The sequence below is a fragment of the Hyaena hyaena genome, unplaced genomic scaffold (genome assembly GCF_003009895.1).
Source record: "Hyaena hyaena isolate Hyena2069 unplaced genomic scaffold, ASM300989v1 scaffold_157, whole genome shotgun sequence".
NCBI classification, from domain to species: domain Eukaryota; kingdom Metazoa; phylum Chordata; class Mammalia; order Carnivora; family Hyaenidae; genus Hyaena; species Hyaena hyaena.
In genome coordinates, this window is record NW_024080789.1 from 767,963 (window position 1) to 795,499 (window position 27,537).

The window sequence follows — 27,537 nt, forward strand, 5'->3', positions numbered from 1 at the left end:
AATTAGTTATAGGTGAGTTTTTTGGTATGTTTTTTATTTCCCTCAAGTGTGGACTTAGGTCTTTCTTCAGGGCAGCCGTAGTGGAAGTGGTGCAGAGGTAAGGAGTGGCAGAAAGGAGATTGGAAAGTTTCGTGTTTTAAAACAAAACAAAATGAAAAACATAGGCCTTTGATTCTCCTCCGAGGTATGGCTTTGTGCAGGTGATTGTTGTCACTCTGGAAGAGCAAGAGGTTTCCAGCTGCCTGGGTCACTCAGCTTCTGGCTTGGACTTCTCCTTCTAGATCTGAGGGTGGCAGGGGGTGCCAGGTTAGGGGTCCGATTTCCCACTCTGCCTGGGAGCTAGGGTCCCATAGAGGATGTGGATGGTGACATGGAACTTGGAGATGGTACATTCCTGGGTTTAACAGTGAAGTTCTGTCCAGTGCTGACAACCCATGTCTATATGCCACTATCGTATTTTTTACTTTTTAACAAAAAGTGTGGGGCGCCTGGGTGGCTTAGTTGGTTAAGCGTCCGACTTTCGCTTAGGTCATGATCTCGCCGTTCGTGGGTTCGAGCCCCGCGTCGGGCTCTGTGCTGACTGCCGGCTCAGAGCCTGGAGCCTGTTTCAGTCTGTGACTCCCTCTCTCTCTGACCCTTCCCTGCTCACACTGTCTCTCTCTCTCTCTCTCCTAGAAATAAATAAAAACATTAAAAAAATTTTTTAAAAAGTTTATTTACTGAGAAAGAGAGAAAGAGAGAAAATGAGTAGGGGAGGGGCAGGGAGAGAGGGAGAGAATCCCAAGCAGACTCCTTGCTCAGCATGAGCTCTGACTCAGGGCTCAAACTCATGACTGGGGGATCATGACCTGAGCCAAAATCAAGAGTCGGACGCTCAACCAATTGAGCCACCCAGGCACCCCACTTTTGCTTTCTGTAAAATTGTCACTATAATTTCTTGAGTGCCTACTGTGTGCCAAGCTTTGGGCTTTACTTGCATGATCTCATTTATCTCCATAATCACCTTAGGGGTAAGGTACAATTATTTTCTCCATTTCTTAAGGAGGGACTAAGGCTTAGGGAGGCCACCCTGGTAGCAAGTGGCTGAGTAGGGGTTAGAACCCAATTAGTTAAATTCATAGCCTATGGTCATAATGAACATTGAGTTTGTGTAAGAAAAATCATGATACTGGAAAAACAATATGGTGCAGTGGAAAAAGTACATATGACTGGAAACCAAGGTCTTGGGTTCCAACCGTGAAGGCATCAATCAACGTATGTGGCCCTGAACAAGTCCTTTCCTACATTGAGGCCTCAGTTTACCTATCTGTCAAATACAGGATTATGAACAATGGCTAACATGGTGGGATGTTTTGAATTCAAACTAAGACTTAAAAGGATGGAAGGGGTGGGTGTGCTCATGACTCTGAAGAAGAAAATTTTCTCACACATTGTGTTAAAAATTATCCCCAAATTAGGAAATCAGGCAAAACTCTGGCCCTATGACCTTTTTATGTAGTACCGGAACACTGTCTAACAAGTCCACTTGGGGTCATCAGACACTTTAAAGCATGAAACTATTTGTCTCTCTAAGGTCAGATATTTAGAGTAAATTTCGGTGTTCATGAGAAGACTTGGGTTGAGATTAGGAAGACAGAATTCCAGGAGGAGGCAAATTGGGAAGTGTAGACAGATAGCAAGAAAAAAACCAGTTTGGGGAAGCCTAATGGGTAGTGGTGTTGCCTGAGAGCTGCTGATAACCTGTGGGGTGGAGATTCTAATCCCTCTGTATCCTTCCCCCCGACCCTCTCCACCCCCCATTTGGTGACACTCAATGGTAAACACCACTTGCCCTTTGCCAACATCTTGGCCTTTGCCAAACATCTTTGCCTTTGCATCATCCCCCCCACCTTTAAAATCAGAGTATATGAGTTCTTATTTTCATAATTAAAGTAAACCAGAATATTGTTTTGGGAATTTGATAACACTTTTGGGGAAGTTATTAAAGGCCCCCCAGAATTGGAAAACACCTTTTAGGTAAATGAAGTTACAAAGCTAGGAAGGAGAATCCTTGAATTAGGTTTATACTTGGAAAGCGGTGTGTGTGTGTGTTGATGTATGCTCACACAGTCACAGTTGAGTGACAGATCTCTCCTTCCCTAAAATGAGGGCCTGTATTAAACACCTCCCCAAATCCTTTCTGAGGATGAGGGCCTGTCAATGACGAAGTTTTCATCAGTTCCGGGGAAATGAGTCCTTTGCAATAGGTTTTTCATAAAGCTATATTTACCCCATTGAAAGGGCTGTCCTTTATTCCAAGTTTAGGTCCTTCCACTTTTTGAAATTAAAATTCTCTTTTAAGTAAAATGATGGGCTTAAAAAGAAACAGCAAAAAAGTGTTCCCACCGTTAAACCGAGCTGCTCCTTAAGGGTCTGGGAAATCCCACAGCTCCTTGGATGATCTGGCCCACTTATATGTAGGCAGGGTGGGAGGCGGGCTCTGGATTTGCCCATTTGGGTTTGAATCTTGGTTCAGCCACTTACTGTCATTTAACCTCTCTGTGGCTGTTATATTAATATATTTACGGTAAACAAGGGGCTAAAACCCATCTCACTAGGGTGGCGTGCGAAAGAAATAAGTAATGCATGCAAAGTGCTTACAATGTCTGGAACATTAAGTATGCAAAAAATCTTCTTTAGGGGTCTTCGAATTTCCGGGAGCTCTAGGAAGTTGTTAAGGAGCGCCCTGGCCCCAACTCCGGGGCCCTGAGCTCTAGCTCTGGCTCAGCTCCAGACGCTTACGTGCCTTTTGGCAAGTCCCCTCCCAGCTCCGGTCCTCGTGAGCCCCTCCGTTGCAAGGAAGGGGTGGGGTGGTCTCTGAGGCTAGTCTCCGCTCTGAAATTCCGGCCTCATCCCGGTCTCCGGGGCTTCCGGAGCGGGGACTGCGGCGAGGGGGTGCCCAAGCTCTGGAGGTCACAGTCCGAGGGGCGGGCCTGAGGGAGTGGATACCGACTGCTGCTCCACTGCGATCCGCCCCGGACCTCCCAGGGCGGCCGCTGTTTACCTCCTTTCGTCCCACCCCCGCGGCCGCGGGCCCCGCCCCGGAGGCGTAGCGCGATTGGGCGAGCGGCTTGTCAATCTCCGGGGACTTTCCCAGGGGTAGGGTGGCCCAGCCCCCCGACACTTCCTCCTCCCCGGCGCGGTCCTCCGCCCGGCCGGGAGCCTGCGGAGTTCTCGAGGGCCAGATCCCGGCCGGGGCCGATAACCTGTCCCTGGACCCGGGGCTGGCCGCGGAGAGGGGGGCGCTGCGTCCCAGACCCCCACCATCAGGTAAGCCGGCCGGGCGGAGCGAGGATGGGGCGGAAGGGAGTCCGGGACCCGGCCGTTCAGAGCCTTGGCAGTGACCCGGCACGGAGATAGGGGGAGGTCAGGCCTAGCCTGGTGGCCTGGGCTCCTCGGCTCCTAGGCCCCGGAGCGTGAGGTCCGAGCGGCCGGGGTCGGGCCGCGGCGAATCCCTGCGGGGCGCGGAGGGCGGTGGGCGCGCCTGCGCACTGCGTGGGTGATCGCCGTCTGGGAACGTCGTGCCGGCGCGTGTGGGGCGTGTAGACACGCCGGGTAGGGGGCAGTGGGCTGGCGTGGGTCTGTTTACAGTGTGCGAGACCAGCTTGGGAGCAGTGTGCACCTGTAATGAAGAGGAAAATAAGTTATGAGGCGAAGTTATTGGACGCTTTCCAAGTACTGATTTAAACCCTTTACGTGTTTTAAACTCATGTAATGGTCACGTTTTTCCTTAAAATGAGCATTATTATTATCCCTATTTTACAGTGTAGGAAACCGAGGCACTTGGAGATTGGGGTCACAAGCTAGGGAGTTGCAAAGTCAGGATTTGAACCCGGGCCTTTGGTTCCAGAGTCCCTGCTATACAGTTTCTTTCGAACACATTTTGCACACTGTTGGAAGCAGCATTTGTGTGGATTTGCAGGATAGCTGTAGTGAGTTTCCGGGTGTGATTATGGGTGTGTTTTAATGTGTGAGTGAGTTTTCCACTCACTGGAAAGAGATTGTATTTTGGTTGGGGTGGGGAGATACAGAAGAATCAGCAACATCCGTCCCCACTTTCTTGCAGAATGACAGCACAGAGAAATCTGTGGATTCCCAGTGCATCATTTTGATTTCACAACATCATCAAAATAGAATTTAATCAACATCTATTTTCCAAACAGCAAGGTGTAGTAGAGGGGAATTCAACCTCTGATGAGAGGTCAGGAAAGAGGACTCTCAGTGTTTTTTGTTTTTTGTTTTTGTTTTGTTTTGTTTTTATTCCTGACAACAGATATTGCATTAGGAGGCTAGAACATTTATTAGTACTACCTCACAGGAATCATGTGATTAATCTCCTTATTTTACAGCAGAGAGAACCGAGGCAGTGAAAAACCAATAGCGGTAATGATGACAGCGTACATTTATGAACACTTACCATGTGCCAGGCATAGTGCTTCACATTCAGTATCTCGTTTAATCTTTCTAATAGCCCTAGGAGATAGTAGCCTGCTGGTAGCTTCAATTTTCAAATGAGGAAATTGAGGCTCCAAAAGGTTAAGACTTGGCCAAGACCAGTAAGCCTTGAACAGTATAGCCCTGTTCTCTTTCTACTGACCAAGGTTTCTGTCCTGTGTCCTGGGAAAATAGTGTAATCAGGAACTGGCACTTTATGGAAGCACTTGATCATGCCTCCCTTAGAAGCTGCAGTTGTGAGTGTCCTGTATCCAATTACTTCTGTGACCCTGTTTCCCCCACCCCCAGGGTGTCCTGTGGGGACTCGTGATGCTCTCATGCTGAGGGGTGGTGCCTGCCCCTATGCCCACACCAGGTTTTTTGGGGCCCCAGGAAGCCATGGGGTCTGACTCATACCCTTCCCCCTAATGCTGCCTGTGAGTTGGGGCCCGGATGTCCTGGGGTGGATCTGGCCGACCTGATTTGAGCACCTCACAATTGTGGGAGGTCGTCTGTCTGCCTCTGTCTCTGAGTAGTGCTTGGTATTATTTCTGCTTGCATTGCAGTTTAGCCACGGCAGTCTGCTTTTCTTCCCTCCAACATACCAAGCTTGTTCTTGACTTGAGGCCTTTGTATGTGCTGTTCCTTCTGCCTGGAACACCTTTCCCCATCTCTTTGCATGGCTAGGTTCTTATCTGCCAAGGCTCAGCTCAAATGTCACCTCCTTAGAGGGGCCTTCCCTGATTGTTCTATGCAAAGTAGCCCCTTTTTTCACTTTCTGTCATATTACTGTTGTGTTTTTATACCTTCATCATGCTCTGAAACAATCTTGTTTATTTGCGAATGAGAAAGTATACGTATAGAACTTAGTGTCTAGAGTGTAATAATTTTTAGTGTTTACTTCTCTGTTGCCTTTCTCTCTTCCTGGGAGAGAAGCTGAGAGCAGGGACCACTTTAGTGCATGTGCATCCTTAAACTGGATAAGAGTGTCTGGGGTGAGGCTCTGCTGGGTTTGTTCAATGGATGCATAGAATAAAGGAAACTAGAATAATGGTGCATTTCACTGAGGCGGGGAGATGAGAAGGCACTTGTCCCAGAAGGATAGCATCAGGTGGAGAACCAGAACTTGCTCCCCAAGGGATTTTTTTCTTTCTCTGATAGTCCGCAGACTTTTCCTGACAACCCTTGTGCCCAGTGCTTGCAGAGGAGCATGCTGCTCTGGTCCATAAGGAGCTAGCTTGGCCCTCTGGGAACTTGTAGTGGAATGGGGAGAAATGTGCTCTGAGCACGTGCCCCCAAGGGCCCTGGCAGAAGTCTCACCCGAGTGCAGGGCAGTTTGGGGGCACCAGGTGGTCAGGGGGCTTCAAGGCCAGGCTCTAGAAAGACGATGAGAACACGGTGAGCTCTGAGCCCCTCTGCAGTGTAGTAGACCGGGTAGAGGATTTGGGGTAAGGCTTTGCTGGGTTGGGGGAGCTGACCACCTAGACCAGGAAAAACCCTCAAGGTCTTGGCTACCAGGCAGAGAAGTGGTGGCATCTCCCTGTTGGCAGCATTGGGAAGTGATTAGAGCAGTTGGTTGGCAGACTGCAAGTGTGCATGTGAAGCATCTGGGTGGCTTGGTAGGCACATACTGGTCTGTGTGCCCAGAGGGGCTGATCTAGCGGGTCGTGCCCATGCCTGGTGTGGTGCACTGTGGGAACCCCTGCTGGAGAGCGTGTGCTGCAGAGCTTGGCACACCTGAGAGGGTGCAGCCCCTGCCTCCTCATCTGTACGGCTCTCTGATGTGAGTGCTGCGAATTAATGGGACAGCCCAGGGCTGGTGTGGGTAAGTGATCCATCAGTGCTGGCTACTGATCCTGTTAGCAGTGATCATCATGAGGATGCTGAAGAGATTTCAGTAGATGATGGAGATGGCCTGATACTCCCTGCTTTGGGATAACCTGCCTTCACCATGCTGTGTCCTGTCTGGATGGGTCGTCCTTTGCTCTGTGTCAGATGTTCTTTCCATCCTTGCTTGGAATAGTGGACACTCACATGTCCACATGGCACATATCTGGTCTGAATTCCCTCAGCAGCACCTAGGACCCCAGCAGGTGATCCTCGAGCCTCAGTTTGACCCCCATTCTCAGGGTCAGGGGTGCACTACTACCTTGTAGGCAGCCTCTTCCCATGTTATGGGTGGTTTGCTTTGGTGCCACCCCCCCCCCCATCCCCCGGTCCAGGTTCTTGCTTTCTCACCTCCCTTTTCCCACATTGCCCACCTGACCACTTTGAGGGAGGGCGGGCATGGTGCCACGTGGGAAGAGCTTGCACAGCTGGCCCCAGAAAGCCTAGGCCAGTGTCACCACCATCCTGTGCAGCCTTGGGCAGGTCTTCTTCATTTGCGGGCTTTGGTGTTAGCTGCGAAATGAAGGGAGTCCACTGGCCAATGTCTTAGAATGTTCTCTTTCAGCCCGAAAAACTCTGCAGCCCAGTGACAGGGCTGCCTGCCCTCTCTCAGGCTATTCCTGCTGGGCTGGGCTTTGCTGTGCCCACCCTGACGCTTCTCCTTGCTGCACCCCTGCCTGCCCGAAGTGCCTGCTTCTCTTCGCCCTGTTCCTCTTTGAAGGGAGGGTGTCTGGGGCCCTCTGGAGAGTTCCCACAAAGGGGACTCAGGGAAGCAGGGAGCAGCCCCCCTGGTTCCGCAGAGCAGAGCTCCCCAACCTCCAGAGACTGATCTTGGCGGCCACCGTGGTCAGTTAGTTGCAGGAAGTTTTTGATGTTTTTCCCCCATGACTGGCCTAGGACAGTCACTCTTTTGAAAGGAACAGATGACTGGCCTGAGGAACAGCTGGCTCTTTGTCCCCAAGCAGGGCTGAGCTCCTCTCTCCCCAGGGACCTCACCCTGAAGCCGTTGCCTGTGTTCTTGAACACCTACAGGGTGGACAAACCGGGTGGCCCGGCAGATATGTGTGTGGGGGAAGGGCGGGGGTGCTGTAGGAGTTGTGTCACCAAGGAGTCATACTTAGAGGCCAGAGCTGGTATTTTTAGGGCGGGTGTGGGGGGTGTCCCATGAGTCAGGGGCCTTTGGTTTGGTCTCCACCCACACCGGAGAGTACTCGCTCCACTTTCCACTGACTGACAGGCCATCGTCCTCTGCCTTCATCGTGGCCAGCTTCATCAGTGGTCCCTCCGGTCCCACTTCTGCCTCTGCACGTGCTCCCCCACCCCCTGGGAAGAAGGCCAGAGGTCTAAACATTGGCAACACTGACACTTAGAAAATAGGAAGGGATCTTTCAGACACAGAAGGTAAGGTGCACCCTGGGCGCCCACCCATCAGGCTAAAGGGATCCAGATCCCGTACACCTGAGATTTCTCTTTGATCATCCCCTTTCTGGAAGTAGCAAGAGTTCTGACTGAGGGTTTATTCTCTTATATTTCTCTATAGTTTTAGTATAAATATATACATCCTTAAACAATATGTAGTAATTTCATATGTTTAAAAATGCTATTCAGATGTTATCATACTGTCCCTATGCATTGTTTTGCCTAATACTGTGTTTTGCCTACATTGTGTTTGTGAGATTTATTCGTGTTTGCGTCTCTGGCCGCAGTCCATTCATTTTCACGGCTGTATTCTATTCCCTAGTATGAATTTGGCCCAATGTATTCCTTTTCTTCTTCATTAGGTAGCTTCCAGCCAAGGCTGGGAACCTCACTTAGCCCAGAAGGAGTGCCTCAACTATCAGCCATGGGGACAAGGGGCATGTCCTTTGGCTCTTATTGGAGTGGTCTCACCCCTGTCCAGCTGTCCCCTTCCTAGTCACTATGGCTTCTGCTGGGGTTGCACTTTAAGGTCAACAGAGAACTCTGGGTTTCTAGTTGGTCCTCCCAGCATTTACATGGGGAGGAACGAGGGTGGTATGCTCAGGGTCACCTAGCAAGGAGCTGAGCCAAGCTGTGAGTCCTCCTTCCACTATATGTAGAGAAGAGGAATTCTTTTTTTTTTTTTTTTTTTTTTTGAGAGAGAGAGAGAGCACAAGCAAGGGAGAGGCAGAGAGAGAGAGGGAGACACAGAATCAGAAGCAGGCTCCAGTCTCTGAGCTGTCAGCACAGAGCCTGACATGGGGTTCGAACGCACACGCCATGAAATCATAACCTGAGTCAAAGTCGGATGCTTCACTGACTGAGCTACCCAGGCGCCCCCAAGAAGGGAAATTCTGAAAGGTTTTCCTCTTTCCCTTTGGAGGGGTAGTTACGAGGTTGGAGAAAGCCTTCATTGGCTCACCAGCTTTGGGCATACTGGGGACTGGGAGACAGAAGAAGAGCCTAGTGCCTTTTGTCCAAGGGTGGACCTAGTGCCCCTTGATCCCATGGCTGATAGTTGAGGCACTCCTTCTGGGCTAAGTGAGGTTCCCAGCTGCCGGGATGGAAGCCAGCTTCTAGGCGCAGAGTGTGGGGACCTGTGGGTCCCAGGAGCTGAGAGGAGGCATGCACAGGGTAGAAGGAAGATGAGCTGGGGTTGCTGGGGCTGCTCTCTCACCCCTTCTTAGGATGCTTTTGGCAGCGAGGAGTACAGGGTGGCACCAGTGATGTGATGATCAGGTGTGGGTTCTGCTTCGTCCTTTGGCAATCGTGTGGCCTTGAGCCAAGCCCTGCACCTCTCTGGACTCTGCCTCCTCTCCGGCAAAGCAGGTGTCCCTAGCGTGAGGACCCACAGGCAGTGGGCAGGGAGCCTTGCACTGTTCCCAGCTGAGGGTGGTTCTCCAAAGTCTGCTGCTTCTCTTCCCACCTTTGTCACCTCAAGGTCGGCCCTGGCCTTCCTGAAGCCAGATCCTTTCTGGTAGCTTCCAGGTTGAAACTCTCCTTCTCTACAGTTGCCAGCTCTCCATGCACGGACTTCCCTGACTGGAAAGCTTGCTCCCGGAATTTTCCTCCCTATCGGTGATCAAATCTCTATAGCTTTGTCTGTGCATGGAAAGCAGTGCAGAATGAGCTCTCAGCCCTGCACGCTGTCCTCCAGGCCTCATTTGTGCCAGAAGAATGGGCCTTCCCTATTGTTCTGACCTTGTCAGACACATTAAAAAAATTTTTTTAATGTTTATTTATTTTTGAGAGAGAGGATCCAAAGTGGGCTCTGTGCTGACAGCAGAGAGCCCGATTGGAGGCTTGAACTCATGAACCATGGGATCATGACCTGTGCCGAAGTTGTACGCTCAACTGACTGAGCCACCCAGGTGCCCCAAGACACTTAAATTTTTAAAACTTATTTTAAAATATCCCTTGAAAAAAGTTATGATAATATTTTCATTGGAGGAACCCCCCCTCCCGAACTCAAGCAATATAAAAGGTATAAAGTAAAAAATGAAAGATTTCTTCTCTCTCCTTCTCCCCTGCCCCTATTCCCACTCTATTTTTATTTTTTATATATAGAGAGAGCCTGCATACATATGTGCGGGGGAAGGGCAGAGGAGAGAGAGAGAGAAAGAGAGAGAGAGAATCCTAAGCAGGCTCCACACTCAGCACAGAGCCTGATGCGGGGCTCGATCCCATGATCCTGGGATCATGACCTGAGCCGAAATCAAGAGTCAGACACTCAACCCACTGAGCCGCCCAGGCACTCCCCGACTGTATTTTTAAATTCATTTTTCAAACAGAACAGGACTAGATTTCCCTTGAAAAGAGTTTCAGTGTTATAGGTGAGATAAAAGTTTCTATTGTTTCTAGTCCCTATGCCAAGTCCCTCTCTAGAGCTGTCTACTAGTAGCAGTTTGGTGTGTATCTTTCCAAACCTTTTTCTATGTGAATTTGAGATTTTATGCACACATACGTGTATAGACATGTGTGTATACATGTACAGACGTGTCTGTGTACGTACATGTGCATGTATGTACATATAGACACACATGCAGTTGTGCGTGTGTGTTTTTTTAAGTAGTATACTGGAGTGCCTGGCTGGCTCAGTCAGAAGAACATACAACTCTTGATCACAGGCTCTCTTGATCTCAGGGTTGTAGGTTGGAGCCCCACATTGGGTGTAGGAATTACTAAAAAAGATAAATAAACTTTAAAAAGAAATACAAAAATAGTATCCTATGGTACTTTGCTTTTATCCCTAACGATATTTTATGGACATCTTTTGATGTCATTGCGGATCAGTTTGCCCTGTTCTTTTCGATGACTCCATAGTATTCCAGTGAGTGAATGCACCTGGGTTTATAAAATCAGTGCCTCCCTGGTGGACATTTAGGACATTCCGCTGTTACAAAGCATGTTGACAGTGCACATTTCTGTCCAGCTTCTGTGGGCAGTGACGCAAACATTTCAAGATTCTTAGATAGAGGATTACAGATGTAGTCAGATACCTCTGGCCCTGTAGATTGAAACCTCAAGCGTACTTTTCTATAAGAGAACTTGTTCTCAGCTAATCAGGCTTACAAATAGGTGTTGACATCATTGAGAAACAACATTCCTTGCTGTAGGTGACCCAGCTATAAGAAAAACAATTGTATAAAAGGCTGTATCAAGAGAAACATAATACTTAAAAAAGTGGAGGTGAAAGTTCCTCTGTTTGGTCAGGGAAACCATACCTGAAGTGTGTCCAATTTCAGAACCAGCTATGGATAGGGTAGGGGTAGAGGGTTGAGGGGGGTGCATAGGGAGGGGTTTAGAAGCCAATTCCTCAAGGAATAGCACAGGGAACAGGGTCCATTCAGCTTTGAGAGAATGCTGCAGGTTCCAAATCTCTTCAGGGCAGAACTGGAGAAGAATGGCATCTTGTTCCTTATTCTAGAGGATCCTTGAGGGCAGAGTAAGGCAGGTAGAAGTAGAGCTAGTAGTAGTCTAACCACAGCCAGTGTTGGTTATCCAGGGAGTGTACTTAGGGAGGAAGTTGGATCAATAAGATGGTCATCCGGAGTCCCTTGGCTCCTCTGGGGACTGGATAAATACAGGACTGAATTTCCCCTGAGGTTCCTTCCAGCCTGAGATTCTAAGCCATGGTGACTGCATGTGATCAAGGGCAGACTGGGACCTGGTTGTATATGAAATTAGAGGTGCATAGAGGCGGGTGCTGGGAACTTGGGAGCGTGTTCCACATAGCCAGACAGCAGGACTGCTTTCCTCCCCCACACTGTGCTTCAGCGCGTGGTCTCCCAGGTGGTGCAGGCCAGTGGAACGGGCACCCAGTATTGGAGTCTGACAGATTGAGCCTGGATTATTTGTTCTGCCACTCACCAGCTGTGTGTTTTTAGGCAAGTGACTTAAACTCTCTGAGTTGGCTTCCTTATCTGAAAAATAGAGATAGCACTATCTAGCTGAGAGGCTTGGTTTCCTTGCTGGAAAGCAGGGATCCTTTTCTTCTCTATGGTGAGAAGAAAATGAAGCAGTGTGCATAATGCCGCACCCAGTGCCTGCCATCTGGTAGCACTTAACTGCCAGGGCCTCCCCAGCTTGCGTCAGATGCTCCTTCTCCTCCTTTTGCAGGGCTTCCAGCCAGCTGATGGTTCTAGTCCACAGTCTTGTCCCCAGGCTCATGATGGGGCGCCTGCGTCTGGGAGGCTGAGTGGAGCCAGTGGGGCTCCCTCTGCGGGTGAGGCAGCACAGGGGCGGGAAGAAGAAGGACACAGAGGAGATGTGGGGGACACACCTGGGCTAGAGCCTGGGTGCGTGCTAGGGAGGCGGGGAGGACCCGGCGAAGGGCTGCAGACATCATTTGGGGCTTTCTGACTGCTTTGGGGGGCGGCAGAGGCACCCTGATAGCACTTTTTTTGGAAGACTCTTGGATCAGGGAAATCCACTTGCGTATTAGGAGGGCTTGGAGCCGAGGAGAGCAGCCTTTCAAGGTCAGAAGGTTACAGAAAGGGGTGACCATAACTTGTAAGTCCTGGAATGTCAAAACTAGAAGGGACCTTACAGATTGTCTGGTCAATCCCTTACGTTATTGCTAGTGTGACAGATACAAGCCCCTCCTTTTCGGAAACCGAAGCCCAGCGAGGGGAAGATGTTTGCTCTGGTGGACGCTGCCTAGATCCCATGACTTCTGGGCCTGGTTCCTTGTTTTACGTGCTACGCCTGCAGCCTCTTTATTACTGAATTGTTGCAAAGACCATGTAAGTCCTCACTGACGCCAGGGTGTGCTCCCGAGTACACGCCTTCTAAAGTAGGTGCTGCGTCTTCGCCAACAGTTGTCAAGAGGGCACGGCCTGCTCTTTGATGGATGGCCCCGGGTCCATAGTTTGCCTGATGGTGAACTGGGTGGGGAGGACTGGAGATCATCATAAAGTATGAACACAAAGAGAGTTTTGCTTTAGTTTCCAAGGTGCTTTTATGACTTCCTTTCATCCCGGGGGGGTGGGGGTGGGAATTGCAGGATATTCCCATTTACAGTTGAGGAAAGGGAGGCTCAGATGTTTCCCAGTCTTTCGTGAGTGTGGCACCATCGGCTTTTCGGAGCTGCGTCTCCATTAGCCATGGTTATACCAGTGTCCCTGCTCAACGATTTTTTTTTTTTTTTTTTGCAGTTACCAGAAACGAAGTGGGTGTCACAACCTAGCTTACTGAGCCAGCAGAGGAATCTAAAAACTCCGTTAAAAGGGGGAGTGAATGGGAGTGGAGGAGACTTGGCCCTAAATCAGTGGGGCAGAGTTATGGGGCTGTCCCAACCTTTTACTAAGAACCCACTGCGTGCGGGCACTTAACTAGGTGCTATACACACATCATTATTACTTTGGAAATTTTATTATAAAATGAATGTTTCCTGTTGAGTAAATCAAGTAATCAGGAAGTATGAAGTAGAAAGTGAGAGCTCCCTTCCAACTGTGCACATATTGTTGCATTTAATGTCTTTAATCTGACAGCAGGTAGGTTCTCTTGTTATTCCTGTTGGGCAGCAGAAGTAGCTGAGACTCAGAAAAGGCACACGGCCTGCAGGGGTAGACAGAGCGGGGACTCAGGAGGGGCCAGCACAGGTGAGGCCCCCTGGTGCAGCACCTGAGGGGGGCAGTCTCCTGCTCCGGGTCCCCTGCTTGCACTTGAGCACCCCTTTGAGTGTTGCATGCTGTGTGCCTCACCTGCACCACCCTGGACCCCGTGTCAGGACCCTTTCTTCCTGACTCCATGGCTATGCTACATCCAGGGTGTTGGGTCCCCTCTCTTTCCTTGCCTTGCTGCTGGCTCCCGGGGCTTGGGGTTCAGTTGATCCTTAGGCCAGCCCTGCAACACCACCCAGTTGTTTTCTAGTCCCGGCTCCTCTGTCTGCACGAGGAACCAGCGTGCAGAGAGGGGATAGGCTTGCCGATGGCCATGAATGTGGGCAGCAGAGTAGATGCTAGCACCTTCTGGACTCTCTGTCCTGTGCCTTCTTTCTTACAGACCCCTTCCCTTCAGCCCTCTGGCACCGCCCCCCCCCCAACTGGCATCCCTGGGAGCCCCTGCCTCTGCATGGGGAGGTGGCCGTTGGCTACTGGGACCTCCTGACTCCCAGGACCAGAGATCCACTCTGGCTTTTCCCTCGGGGGTGGGGAGAACGTCACTTCCCCGAGCCTACGTGTACAGCCCAGCAGCCTTAGATTGAGCTTATGAAAGTTTCCAAGTGGGTCTCAGTTTCCTCGTCTGGCAAACAGACACCAGCCCTGTCATCTTCCCAAGGCTGTTGTGACAATCGGATGGAAAAACAAAGCCCGAGGAACTCCTAGGTGTCCTGCAGATGTTACAGGTTATGCAAGCCCACGTCATTTGAAGGGCCTGCGCGCCCCCTCCCCACACCAGTATGTGGCTCATCACAAGACAGTCTCAAACGGGGAAGAACATTGAGTGCCAGAGCTGGAATGCAAGTTCAATTCCAAGTCCAACCTCTTTCAGTTCTTTTCTTCTCAGATGGAGGCTGTGATTTGAGCCCACACTTCTGCACCCCCCCCCCCCACTCCACCCCGCACCACACCCACTCGGTTGCTCTCCTTTCACCTTGTCACGCCATGTCCTCCTCTTTGGGGCTGTTGGCAGCTTCAGGTTCAACAGCATGATTTCATCCTCACACTTTATGGTTGCCGCCTGGCCTCCCGACTGCCGAGGCCCTTGTCTGTGCCCAGACGGGACCTTCTGGCACCCCCAGCGGGTACCCCCAGGCCACTGGGGCCAGCTGTGGGAGCCCTGGCCACCCCTCAGCTGAGCTCTCGTTTAGGAGGAAGGTGTGCGCAGCTGCCACTTCATCACCAGCTGTTTCTGTGTTTGGAATTGGCGGGGTGGGGGTGATCGGTGTCGCACTGCTGGTGTGGCGCTTGCTCTTCTGTAGCTGCTGACACCAGGCCCCGGATGGACATGGATTGCGCCAGGTCCCGTACCAGCGTGGGGCAGAGCCTCTGCCGGGTCCTGTAAGAGCGTGGGGCAGGGCCTCTGCTTTGCAGGGGGATCTTAGCGCAAAGCAGAAGTGGAGGGCCATGGAGGGCCAGGGCAGCAGGCAGCCTCGGGAGAGAGCAAGGGCCTTCTCGTTCCAGCTCCATCTTGCTGGGTGACCTTGGTCTTTGTGTTCTGGGTGCTGACTCGCTGTCCTCACACCATGAGGGAGTCAGGTGAGCCGATGTCCAGGCAGCCTTGGCGCTGGCCCCTGGTGCTGCCCCACGCAAGGGCTGGGGTCCCACTTCCTTGCCCCTCCACATGCACTCTGCGGTCCGGGACCAGGGAAGAGGAGCTGCCCGTGGGAGACAGGAGAGGGGTGCAGCGCCTCCCTCAGAGGCCCCCCGGGTGCCTGGTAACGGGTCATCCCATTCACCTTGGAGATTCCCTTCCAGCTCCGTCATTCTGGGAATGATTCCCCTCTTTACAGAAACCACAGTGACAGGAGGAGAGTTCCCGTCCGCCCGGCAGTCACCCTGGAACTGCCGGTGACCATCAGGGCATGAGGTCAGCAGGATGTGGAAATTCCCTAATTCTCTTACTGCGTTTCTTCCCTCCAGAAGTCCAGGCCCTCCCCTGAGTGGCTCCCCTCATCTCCAGAGAGGGTTTTCTCACTTCAGGCTGTTGCGCGTGGGCTCCGTTGGCCTCCTGCCCGGCAGCCCGTTCGCTGCCTGCCCGCTGGGCGCTGCCGGTGAGGCTGGAGTCGGGGAGAGTAGCCCTGCTTGCCCCTCCCTTGGCTTCCCTGAACCTCTTCCGTGCCGGCTCCCCAGTACCGAGGGAGAGCCCGAGTGTCACGCGGTTTGGAGGACACGGAGATGCGGTTTCAGTTCCCATATCCCACATCCTGCTCTGTCGCTTGGCCTGACATCCGGGCATCTCTGAGGGAGCACGGTTGGGCCAGCCCTGGTCTCAGAAGTATGTGGCTGTCCAGGGTACCGCTGGCCGGTGGTGGGACACAGCCGGGCTCTCGGGATGTTTTCAGTTGGCTTCTCAGGAGGCAGAGGCAGGGGATAGGCTTCCTCTGCTCTGATGAGACACTTACCGAGGCTCTATCATGGACCACTCTGAAGGTACAAGGTGGACTCGACCCCTACTCTTACAGAGCTGGTCTACTGGGCAAGCCAGATGTGGAGTGAAAAACTTACCCAACTCATCACGGAACGGCAGCTGTGAGTTCTGTTTAGGGTGAGCGCAGAGTGGTGAGCGGGACCCAGGACACACAGGGTCGCTTATCACCAAAGGTGGCTACAGGCCTCTTCCAAGCCTTCAGTCCTCCCACTTGTGAGCTCTCTTCAGCTCTCAGTCATGGCCCACCTTCAGGTGCCAGACCTGTGCTGGTGATAGGTGAGTAGAGCATGCCCTGCCTCCAGGAAGTCCTCAGTCAAATGCACAAATGCTTACACCAGTCACCTGCGTTGCATACTGGGTGGTAAGTGTTTTTGCTGGAGAGGCACACGAGGCAAGTGGGGAGCACAGAAGAAGGACTCCCCCACCATGTCTACCAGCATTTTTGAGCACCTTGCTAGACACCAGTCACTGTGCTAAGTGCCTTCCCCACACTGTCTCGTAGCTCGGTGAACACTTCAGTGTTTTAATGCTCTGCTGTGTAACTCTGACCTTTCACGTTGAAAACAAGTCCCCCCTAAACTCAGTGATGACTTTAATGTTGGGTGTGTGGGCAGCTGTCCTTTGCATCTGTGGGGCCCAGCAGGGCGTGGGTGCCTCTCGAAGTACATGTTCATCTTCTGTTTGTCAGTCTTTGGGGGAGGGGTCCTACTCACCAGAACTCTCGTTTTCTTCCTGGCCCATGTCATTGGTGATATGGACCCTCTGGTCAAAATGCTTGTTACTTCTTGTGCTGCAAGACAGGGGAAACAGCCCAGAGGGCACCTGATAGCTGGGCAGGTGTTACGCCATAGGCTGGAACTGGCTGTCAGCCCCTTGGGCCTCAGTCTTAAATGGGAGAGTGGAGCCAGTGTAGCAGGGGGTTAATTTAGCTCATTTTCCTTGGCAGGGCTGGGTTTGCATCTTGACTCTCACGTGCTGGCCTGGCCGTGTAATCCTGGCTGCGGTACTTAGCCTCCCGGAGCCTCCCTTATGCAATGAGGATAATTTAGCTTTTATCTTAGGGTTGCTGCACAGCTTGCCTGAGATAATGCACCCAAAGCAGTAAATGCAGTGCTTGGCGAGTAGATGATGAATGATTGGGGCTGTCGTTATTAGCCCTTGTTCAGTCTTTCCTTTCAGTGAGCCCTGTATGGGCGCTCAAAGGGCCTTTGAGGATTCCTGCCCTGGGGTGTGATGATCTTGGGAAGGAGGTTTTGGGGCCCCAACTCCTTCTGAGGTCACCAGTGGAGCGAGCCCTTTGGAGCTCTTTCTTGGTAGCAAGCCCTTTGCAGGTTTTTCAGCCTCAGTACCTTTGTACTTAACTATTCTCTCTGCCTAGAATATTCTTCCCTCAGATACCCACATGGCTAGTTCCCTCACCTCCTTTAGGTCTTTGCTAAAAGGCCTCCTCCTCTGTGAGGTCTTTCCTGACAATTCTACTTAAAAGTAAGGTCCCTGCCTCATACTTCCCTGCTTAACTGTTGTCCATAGATGTTTTTTGTTTTTGCTTTTTTATTTTTTTTTAATGTTTATTTTTGAGAGAGAGAGAGAAGGACAGAGCACGGGCAAGGGAGGGGCAGAGAGAGAGGGAGACACAGAATCCGAAGCAGGACCCAGGCTCTGAGCTGTCAGCACAGTGCCGGATGCGGGGCTTGAACTCACAGACCGTGAGATCATAACCCGAGCTGAAGTGCAATGCTTGACCGACTGAGCCACCCAGGTGCCCCTGTCCATAGATGTTTTAATTATCCCTAATACCATGTTTATCTGCCTATCATCTAGCTGTCTATGTATCTTGACCACCAGAATATGAGCTCTCTGAAGGATTTTTTGTCTATTTGTTGATAATTTCCCAGCACCCAGACTGGTACCTAGCACAGAGTAGATGCTCAGTTAATAACTGCTGAATGAATGAATGGAAGGAAGGAAGAAGTTTCTCTGCTAAGTTACAGAACTGGGATTCAGAAATCACTTTGCAGGGCAGTTTCAAACGAAATAAAGCAGATGAAGCAGATGAACTTGAACAGATTGACACAAAACCCTTGTTGCACAAGTAGATAGCAGTTTGCAGGAAAATTTATGTGTTCATTAGAACTGCAAGGGGCAGACCACGCATGATATGAGAGTGCAGGAAGAGGGCGACAGTGTCAATGTAGTGTATTAAGTATTAGTCAGGGTTTCTTCCTCTTTCTTTTAGAAAAGCTAACATATGAATGAACCTTTGGATTGGATTGACTTGCTTATTCCTGAGGGCCCATTCGCTTTACTGTAAAGATCACTGATTTAGTGCAAGACTCTCATTTCCCCTCAGAGAGGGGAGGGGACTGCCCACGATCCCGCAGTGAGCTAATGGCTCGACCATTTGTTCAGTCCTTGAATGTCCACCGGGCATTCACTTGATAGCTATACCGAGCTGGGCCCTGGTGCTGCCATGATGCAGGGTCCCTGTCCTTCTGGACCCCGCTGATGGGACGTGAACTCAGGCTTTTTGACTCCCAAGTCCTCTGCTCTCTCTCGGACTCCACGGGGGATTACTATTCCAAATGAACCAGCAGTGCAGCGAGGCTGCCCCAAGGAACTGATGGCACTCTTGGTTGTCTCTTAATAGAGACACAGCATCCAGATCAAAGGAGGTGACCGTCCTGCGCTGCTGAACTGTGGCCGGACCAGCCTCAAGTGCTGTGTTCTCTTCTGGGTTATGGGGACTGCCTTCTCGGGGCATCGATTGCCCGGGATGCCTCGGTGGCCTGGCCCGCCCCCTGATATACTGCTGTTGTCCTTACAGCCAGGCGGGCACCACGGCAGGGGTGGCGCCACCCTCATGGAAGGGAGAGGACCATACCGGATCTACGACCCTGGGGGCGGCGCGCCTCCAGGAGAGGCTTCCGCAGCTTTTGAGCGCCTAGTGGAGGAGAATTCCCGACTGAAGGAAAAAATGCAAGGGATAAAGATGTTAGGTAAAACAGACCCTGCGCTCTCCCTGCACGCCTCCTCCCTGCTGCCTGCAGTGCCAGCTGGCATATGCCTCCACCCAAGTTGTCCCTCTGTGCCTCCCAGCCCCGCATTGGCTCCTGTCCCACGGCTGTGTCTTTGTACACTGTGGTGGCACGATGGCAGCATTCCCAGCCCTGATTCCCCTGCACCCCAGATCCATGATGACGGGACTCAGAATACCTGAGGGACCTAGAGGGGAGGAGCTGGAGGGCCCAACTTGGGGACATGGAAACAGAATGGCCTCGTCTTCCAGAAGCACCAGAATCAGGAGGGCTGGCATTACCAGGGGGCGACGAGGGCACGGTCCCCAAGTGTTGGAGCAGGGAGCTGAGCTTGGCCTGAAGCAAAGCGGGAAGAGGTCCCTGGATTTCTCTTCTCCTGGCTTTTGCTCGAGCTGTCCCCCTTGCTTGGAGCAAGTCTGCTTACCCTTGATGACTGAAACAATCATGTGAAGGATTCACTGGTACCCTGTCCAGAGGGGTGTCTTTCCTACACACTCCTAAAACTCTTCCTTTGCTTTGCTGCTGTCTTCTCTGTTTGGGGGTGAGCCCAGGCCCCCGATTTTCTAAATGCTGAATCCTTGCTTGCCAGATCTCTGCTTGGAATGGCAGATTAGGGAAGGGGGAGTGGAGTTTCCCATTCTCCACTTGTAGGAGAAGGAAAACTGAGGCCCAGAGGGGTAGCGGTATTATCAAGGGCCTCCTCCCTGTGGGCAGCCCCTACTGGTAGCCCCAGGTACCATGATGGGTGGCCCAAGAGAGCCCCTGGCCAGGAATGGCTTGGCTGGGGCAGGAGGTCAGGAGTTTGTTCTCGATTCCCCTCTACCCTGTTTCCCTGATTGTGAGGCCCCGTCTTGACCTGGCCCATTTATGCCTGGCGGCTGGAATGAGGTGTGTCATATTCCGCCCACGAGGCGATGGTGGGGATGCAGCCCCGGACCTGCAGCGTCAGAAGCTACGCAGAGGCAGGCTCAGGGGCGTGGGGCCTGTGGAGCCAGTGCACCAAGCTGAGTAACTCCTTTGCCCCTGCTGTCCCAGTCATCTCCCCAGGGGAGCTTTTGGAAGAGTCCCAGATGGAAGCGTCCAGGCTACGGCAGAAGGCAGAGGAGCTGGTCAAGGACAGCGAGCTGCTCCCACCGCCGTCTCCCTCGATGGCCTCCTTTGACCACCTGGCTGAGCTCACAGGTACAAGGGGGCCTGGGCTGGCTTCTGCCTCTCAACAGACTCCTGCGTCTCTAGACCCTTAGTCGTGGCCTCCCCCCTAGTTCAGAATCCCACTTTTCCTCCACTTGTCCTTAGGCCCCAGACCATATCCTACTCATGTTTTGTCTGCAGCGTCCCTCAGAAGGTCAGACTTGGAAGGGACTTTAGAACAATTCTGTGCAAAAATAGCTGGTGACTCAGCACTCCCGAGGCTGTGGCAGACATGAGTGACGGATCACAACCCACTGCACCTGAGAGGTGGCCTCAATCTCTATCAGTGTATTTAGTCAGCAGATACTTAATGAGCAGCTACTGTGTGCCAGGCCTAGCGTTCCAGGCAGCTACTTCGGGTCACTCAGAGTTGGCACGTGAATCAAAAGCTCCCTGGTCTGGTCCCACTTTTCCACTTACCACTGGGGCAGCTGAGGCCCACAGAAGAATCTGGATTTCCGGTTAGCTTGCTGCAGTGTACTTGAGATGTAAGGTACACACTCTGCTTATTAAAGGAGCGTGTCGACGCGAGGAAGGGTTGCAGTCCCCCGTGTGGTCACCACGTGTTCCTCGGCATGCCTCTGAGTACAGGGCAAGGTCTGGGGCAAGGGAAGAAAGGGTCCCCACTCTGGGGCTCAAGTGCCTTGTGCTGCCGCCCACCTACGGTCTTTGCCTAGGCCAGTGTGCCAGCCTTCCCTTGGCCCTGGTTACATTTGCTGAATGGCCAGATAGAGGAGAGTGATGATCCCAGAGTCCACTGTGCTGCCATCATTAGGCATTTCCAGCCTCTGCTTGTCTGCTCGGCAGTGATTGCTGAGTCCCAGCTTGGTGCCAGGCCCATGCCCTGAGTGAGATGTGCAGTTGCTGGCTGTGTGACTGGGCCACCTGGTGACCTTCCCATGCCTTAGTCTCCTTTCTTTAACATGGAGATCCAGAGCTGTCATGAGAATTGGCTGAGATGACAAATGTAAAAATACTTTGTTAATTGGAAAATGTCAACCTTGTTATCATTGAGGCAGGTCCAGGGTAGTGAGGAGCAATGGGCCACCTTGGGATTTTCCCAGCAAGTCCAAAGAAGATGGTCTCTGTGCCCAGGTTCTGTCCCCATCATTCTAGTCATTTTCCCAGGGTACCTGGCCCTGGTGGGACCACCGCTCATTTTCCCAGACTCACATAGAACTCTTCTGGCTGGGGCTGTCCTCAAGGGAATGGTGTCTGGACTTTCCCCCTTTTCCTCCTGCTTATTCATGTATTCTCAATTCTCCAGGGAAGGATGCAGATGTCCCAGCATCCTCTGCTGACCCTGCACACGCCAGCAGCAAGCCAGAGCCAGGCCAAAAACCTCCATCCAGTGTAAGTTACATTTGGAGTCATGGCTGAAAGTTGCCCAGACCTCAAGGGCTTATTGGCAGATACAAAAACTTGATGAGAGAGAGGGTTGAAGCCAAGGAACTTGGGGTCTGACTTGCTAGGTGATCTTGGGCGCGTTGATCTCTGTCTCTCTGAGGCCTTGATTTCCCCCTTTTCAAACAAAGGTCACAGTTAAAACTTATCAGGAAGACATTGGTATGCACGGGGCATCCCTCTCACTTACTGAGTTGCATCATGCCAAGTGTGTGCTGACGGGCACAGTGCCGGGAAGACAGATGGATGTGACGTGGAACTCACATCCTCCAAGGGGGCCCAGAAAGTGTCTTCTCCAGATTTGCCTTGAGAAGCTTTTCTTGGTATCCCCAGGCCTGGAAGGGAGCCAAGTGGTCATATTGGTTAGTGTCTTCAGGCCATAGATGAGGTCCAGAGAGAGAAGAGTGTTTCTGAGGAAATGGAGGTGAAAGGGAGACTTTCTAGAGCAGGGCTGAGATCCAGAGCTGGGTTCTGAGAGGCCGCGAGGCTCAGCCGAAGCTGAGTGTGGAGGTCCTTCCACCCATCTGCCTGTTCCCGGGACGAGGGAAAGCAGGAGTAGGCTTTGGAGCAATCCCGGAGTCAGTTCCTGGCTGAGGGGACTATCAGCATATCCCCTGGTTGCGCAACCAGTACATTCTCCTCAGGCAGGAGAAGTCCTTGGCCGCCCGAGGGTTTAGGTGAATCCTGTTAAGTCTCTCCAAATTTGTTGATGCAGGTCGGTCCACTCCTCTGGGACCTCTGGGACTGGGTTGGCGAGGCCAGCACAGGACCGCCTTGGTGGTGGCCGTACTAAATGCTGTGTTCTCTGGGCGACCCGCTGGAGACACCTGGCCCAGGAGACAGCTCTGGTGCCACGGCAGGAGTGTTGGATTCGCAGCCCTTGGGTTCAGTCCCTGCCCTTGCACTAACTAACGATAGGCCCTCCATTTCCTCATCCGTCCAAAGGGGATATAACCCTCCGACCCCTCTGTGGGTTGCTTTGAGAAATAATGGAGTTTGTGAGAACATTTTAAAAGTGCATAGCCTTCAAGAGAAAGTGCCATTGCAAAGTGCTAGCCGTGCAAGGTCACTAGTCCCACATCCGTGTTTTACAGATGAGGAAACTGGCCTCAGGGGAAAGTGACCTCAGATCACACAGTGGGGTGTGGGCAGACCTGCTGAGAATCCTTCTCCGTGGTCTCACGTGAAGTCACGTGAACCTGCCCTGTGAGCCTAGCCTCTGCACAGAGGGGCTGCCCCGATGCATTGCTGCTCTCAGTCTCGAGGCCCCAGCGGAGGGCTGAGGTGTCTTTCGCTCAGGCAGTCCCTAACTCCCTTTCTGCACAGGGCACCTCATCTGAATTTGAAGTGGTCGCCGCCGAGGAGCAAAATTCTCCACCGGCGAGTGGTGGCCATGCCAGAAACACAGTGGTGAGTGGACGGCAGGTCCCCAGCAGGTCCCACGTCTCTCTGTTTCAGTCACCCGGCCCTGGCTGAGAGGCACAGGATCTACTGAGATCCCTTGGGCTCCCTAGACTCACTTGGGGATCCACAAGGGGGCCAGGGCAAGGGGTGCTTCTCGCTCTCATATGCAAATTCCTGGCTGGTGACTTCCCCGAGTTAGGCCATTCAGGCACCCGACCATTGAGAAAGCCTGGGCACATTGCCAGCCCTGCTGGTCTCTGCTTCTGCCGGGTGCCTCTATACACTATGACTCAGCTCTGGGGCCTGTGGGCTCCTAGCCTGGGTGGAGTCGAAGGGGGTCAGAGAAGCCCAGAGCAGCTTAAGGCAGGGGATTTATCCTTTTATCCAGGCCCTCTATTCCTCCCAGGCTTCCCCTCAGGGCTTACAGGTGTGTACGTACACACACACACACACAGACACACACACACACACACACTCTCTCTCTCTCCTCTAGCTCTGGGGTGTCTACCCTGCATACTCTTTCTATACCTTACCCCACTTGCTGCCTTTGTCCCACCTATGTCTGCCTCTGCACTCTCTTACAATGGCAGACTTCTTGGAGAACCATTACAAAAGGTCTGGAACATTCTTCGAAAGTCTTAAAGTCCTGTCCTTTCCTCCTTCACCCTCCCTCTCCACTTTGAGATTTTTGGGTGGTGGTCATAAGACAGTAAGTGGTCTAACTCTTCACCTCGATATCCGTTTCCTCATCTCCCCAAGGCCTAGGAGACAGATGTTGCCCTTTAGTTCATGTTGTATGTGTCAGTCCCCAGTGCAAGGTCCCCATTGAGCGGTCATCCAGCTTACGCTAGCATCCCTTCAGAGATGAGTGGCTCTACACCATATCAGGCAGGTCCGAGTAGTAGAAAGGGTCTGTATATTGTCTCCTGGAAACTCTTGCCCCCGTCTTGCCCTATGCCTGAAGGCTCTGAGATGCTGGCTCAGAGAGTATTTCACTCTCTGACCTTGGACCAATACTTCCATCTTGTTAATAAGTTCTTCCTTAGCCCCGCCATGCACGTAGTCTGTGCCAAGCAAAGACAAGGCAGCCTGGGAGCTTACAGACTGGTTGGAGAAACCAGAGGGATGAAGCAGTTTGTGAGCCTTAACTAGAGCAGCATTCACCACCTCAGATCCTTTGTGGGAAGAGGCAGTGGGGGAATGAATGCAGAATTGAAGAAGCAGCATTATCTCCTATTAGAACAAGGTACTAACAACATCACGTAGGCATCCACTGAACACAGTGTTGTGGCGGTAGGGTGTTTCTAGCTCTGCAGAGTGCAGAGACACGGGAGCTCCATGTGGAGAGCACTGGATTGAGAGCCAGGAAGCCTTAGTTCAGTCCTGGCTCTGCCACTGACTTGCTGGACAACTTTGGGCAAGTTCCTTCTCCCCATCCTGTGGTTTCCGAGCCTGAGCCCTGAGGCTCCCATCGCTCTGACGTCCGTGACTCCTATAAACATTTAGGGGAGGCTGCTCGAGGAGCTGATGTGTGGGCAGGGCCGGGGAGGATGAGCAGGGAGGACCCTGGGGGACCGAAGCCAGAGGAGGCACAGGGCCTAGTGCGTGGAGGCTCAGGCAAGGGAAGGGGGAAGGTGGGGACTCAGGTGCCAGTAAGGATCCTTGGACACAGTGTTGGCGTAACTAAGGCACTGTCTTTGGTAAGAATGTTCTAGACAGAAGAGAGAGAGAGAGAGAGAGAGAGAGAGAGAGGCTGATTGGTTACTGAGATTGGACTGTCTTGCCCAAAGTGTGCTTCGTGTCTTATAAACTCTACTAGATTGGGGTTCTTTGAACTATCTAGAGCAATGGTTCTTAACCTGTTTTGACTCTTGGGTCCTCTGAGAAGTTGATGAACTCTTGGACCATTCCCCAGAAGACACACATACAGGTAGAAGTTGGATTGTTTTGGTCTCTACATGGCTTCCTGGTCAGGAGTCCCCGAGCCGAAGAAGCAACCCCTTTCCTGGGCTTACCGCTTTCATAAGTCAGTTCACCCTCATGAGAACCCGGTGAGGTAGAAGGGAAGGAAGGAGTGTGTGTACACTTAGTAGGTGAGCATTCTGAGACCCGGTGGACAAGTGGATTACCCACAGGCGCTCAGCGAGGCCCGGAGTATGGGAGGAAGGTGGCTCTGCTGCTGGTAAGCCAGCCTGTGGCCTGGGAGCCCCGGGTCCTGCCCCGTGAGTCAGCCCCAGACAGGGAACCTGCGTAACTAGAGAATTTCCCTGGGCTGAGCTGGGGTCAGAGGGGAAACTGAGTCATGAGGAATGGGGAAGCAAAGGGAGAATGGTCGGTGGTGCCTACTGAGCCCCTGGTGCAGAGTGATCAGTGCCCCTTCCCTCCCGCCAGGAGTTGGGCCCCCTGCCCCATGAGGACACCAACTTGATGCTGCACCTGCAGCGCCTGGAGACCACCCTGAGCGTGTGTGCCGAGGAGCCCGACCACAGCCAGCTCTTCACCCACCTGGGGCGCATGGCCCTCGAGTTCAACCGGCTGGCATCCAAGGTGCACAAGAACGAGCAGCGCACCTCCATCCTGCAGGTGAGGCCAGCAGGTGGGAGGGCTGCCAGGACGGCAGATGTGCCCCCCCGCCCCCCCCCCGCCTCCTCCAGCTCTTATGGGGATCGGACGGTACTACGGGCACGTCTGGGGGTGATGTTGGGGACTGACTCTGGGCTTGCTGTTCAGGCTGGTGAGCAAGGTAAGGAAGTTGTGGGAAGGCAGGAGGAAGAGGAAGGAAATTGGAAAATGTGGGTGGGCAATGCAAATGCCATGGTTGGGGATACCCTCGGGGTGGGGATGTGGGCAGGTTTGCCGCAGCCCCACCTCTGGTCTTCACACGTTGGGTGGGGGGAGGAACAAAGGCCGGCCTGTATGTTATTGCCCCTCCCCCCTGTGGTGGTACTTCGGTGGCGGGGGGGGATGATTATTTTGCCTAAGGTCCCCCAGTCGGTGGATGATACCGTTGATTCAAACCTCAGTCTGTCATGTTCCAAATGCCATGCTCTTAACCATCATCCTAACCTGCCTCTCCCCACTGGGGGGCTTTCTTTCACAACCTTCCCTGTGCCATGGCAGTGAAGTCAGATCTCCTTCCTAGGCCAGGCCAGCCCTGCCCTTGGGACAGAATGGCCCTTGGTGCCAGCAGGGACTTTTTTTTTTTGCTGTATGACCATGGACAGGTCACTTGTCGTCTCTGCCCCGCACTGTCCCTGTAGGTAACATGGAGTTGGGGATGCTTCCGTCGTGGGATGGCTGTATTAACGAGGCGCCCCGGGCAACCTCATACATGGCACGTGGGCACTGTTGGGGTTTCGTGGTGATTGGTCATTCATACCGGGCAGGGGACCATAGCCTCAGGGGCCTGGGTAGGGAAGGGTTCACAGATGGCAAAACTGAGGCTTGGAGAGGACCTGAGCGCCCGACACCTTAGTGACAAGGCATAACTTGAAGTCTCCTCCCTCCCTCCTAGACCATGCCAGCCACTGGCCACTTACTGATCTGTGGTCCTGTTCGTGTCAGCAGACATTAGAGATATTCCAGTTGATGGGGGAGAGGGGGGGCGGACGTCTACCGGGTGTCACCTTGGGAAGGGCTGGGTTGACGGGCAAGAGGGGCGTCCAGGCTGGAGACAGGTGTGAGGAGAGAGGTGAGGGTCAGAGGACTCGGTGGGGAGAGGGGGGAGAGGGCGGTACTCCCATCCCACCTTGCAGGAGGGGTATGTTGAGGGAAGTGACCAGAGCATGCTGTGAGGGCCTGGGGGCGCCAGGCTGAGGGAGACACCCTTCTGATGCCAGGGGCTCAGGGGTGTCAGCGCTGAGCTCTAGGGAGGTGACCCTGGTGCGGTTCGTGGAGTAAGATCACTCTGAGTGTCAGCATTTTGGCTCTGATGTGGAGATTGATGCCCGGCCTCGTAAAAGGGGGCCCTGCCAGCCTTTTGGTGTTTTTCATGTATGGAGCTCCTGTGTGTGTTTCCTTCTTAGTTCTTATCATAGTTTGTGATAATTCTATCTCATTACATGGCTTATTCACTTTGTGTTTGATTTTTCCCCTGCGCTCCCTGTTAGCATGTAAGTCTCATGGGGTGGGGGTGGGAGCCGGCACCTTCTCTGCCATATTCACCACATAGCCCAGTGGCCAGCACTTAACAGGGGCTTCATGTGCAGTTTTAAGTGAGTAGTGAATCAAATGACCTCACAGGTGAGGTCTGTGGGGCCCTTTGATGGAAGCTGACGACCTTTGTGACAGCCTCTCTCTATCGGCTATTTTGTGCTCAGGGAATTTGCCCAGAGACTCTAGGAAGCTGCCCTCGGGTCCGGAAGGGTAGACAGCACGTGAATCCTTGTCCCGACCTTCCCTTAGTGACTGGGAACAGGATGTTTTGTTTCCATCCAGGGCCTTGGCATCCTGGGTATTTGCCTAGACTGTGGGTGGAGGCACAGGAGTCCAATTCCTCCGTATTTATTCATTGATTTGTTTCTTGGTTCATTCAACAAGCATTGTCACAGCCAGGTATGGCGCAAGGCCTCTGCTAGACATTGGAACCAGT

The 27,537-nt window shown here is 52.6% G+C and overlaps 1 protein-coding gene across 4 annotated transcripts in view; it reads left to right on the top strand.

Annotated features, from left to right (window-relative positions):
- Positions 1–27,537, top strand: part of TNIP1 (TNFAIP3 interacting protein 1) — a 52,250-nt gene that overhangs the window by 2,754 nt on the left and 21,959 nt on the right. The window contains exons 1-6 of one of the 4 annotated variants that reach the window (XM_039239445.1): positions 3,228–3,309; positions 18,737–18,908; positions 19,995–20,129; positions 21,406–21,491; positions 22,869–22,952; positions 25,338–25,529. In XM_039239445.1, coding sequence (XP_039095376.1) covers positions 18,773–18,908; positions 19,995–20,129; positions 21,406–21,491; positions 22,869–22,952; positions 25,338–25,529 — 633 coding nt within the window. In that variant the 5' untranslated portion in view covers positions 3,228–3,309; positions 18,737–18,772. Of the gene's footprint in view, positions 1–3,145; positions 3,310–18,736; positions 18,909–19,994; positions 20,130–21,405; positions 21,492–22,868; positions 22,953–25,337; positions 25,530–27,537 lie in introns of those variants that run through there. The other 3 variants (XM_039239446.1, XM_039239449.1, XM_039239448.1) reach the window with 3 other exon arrangements.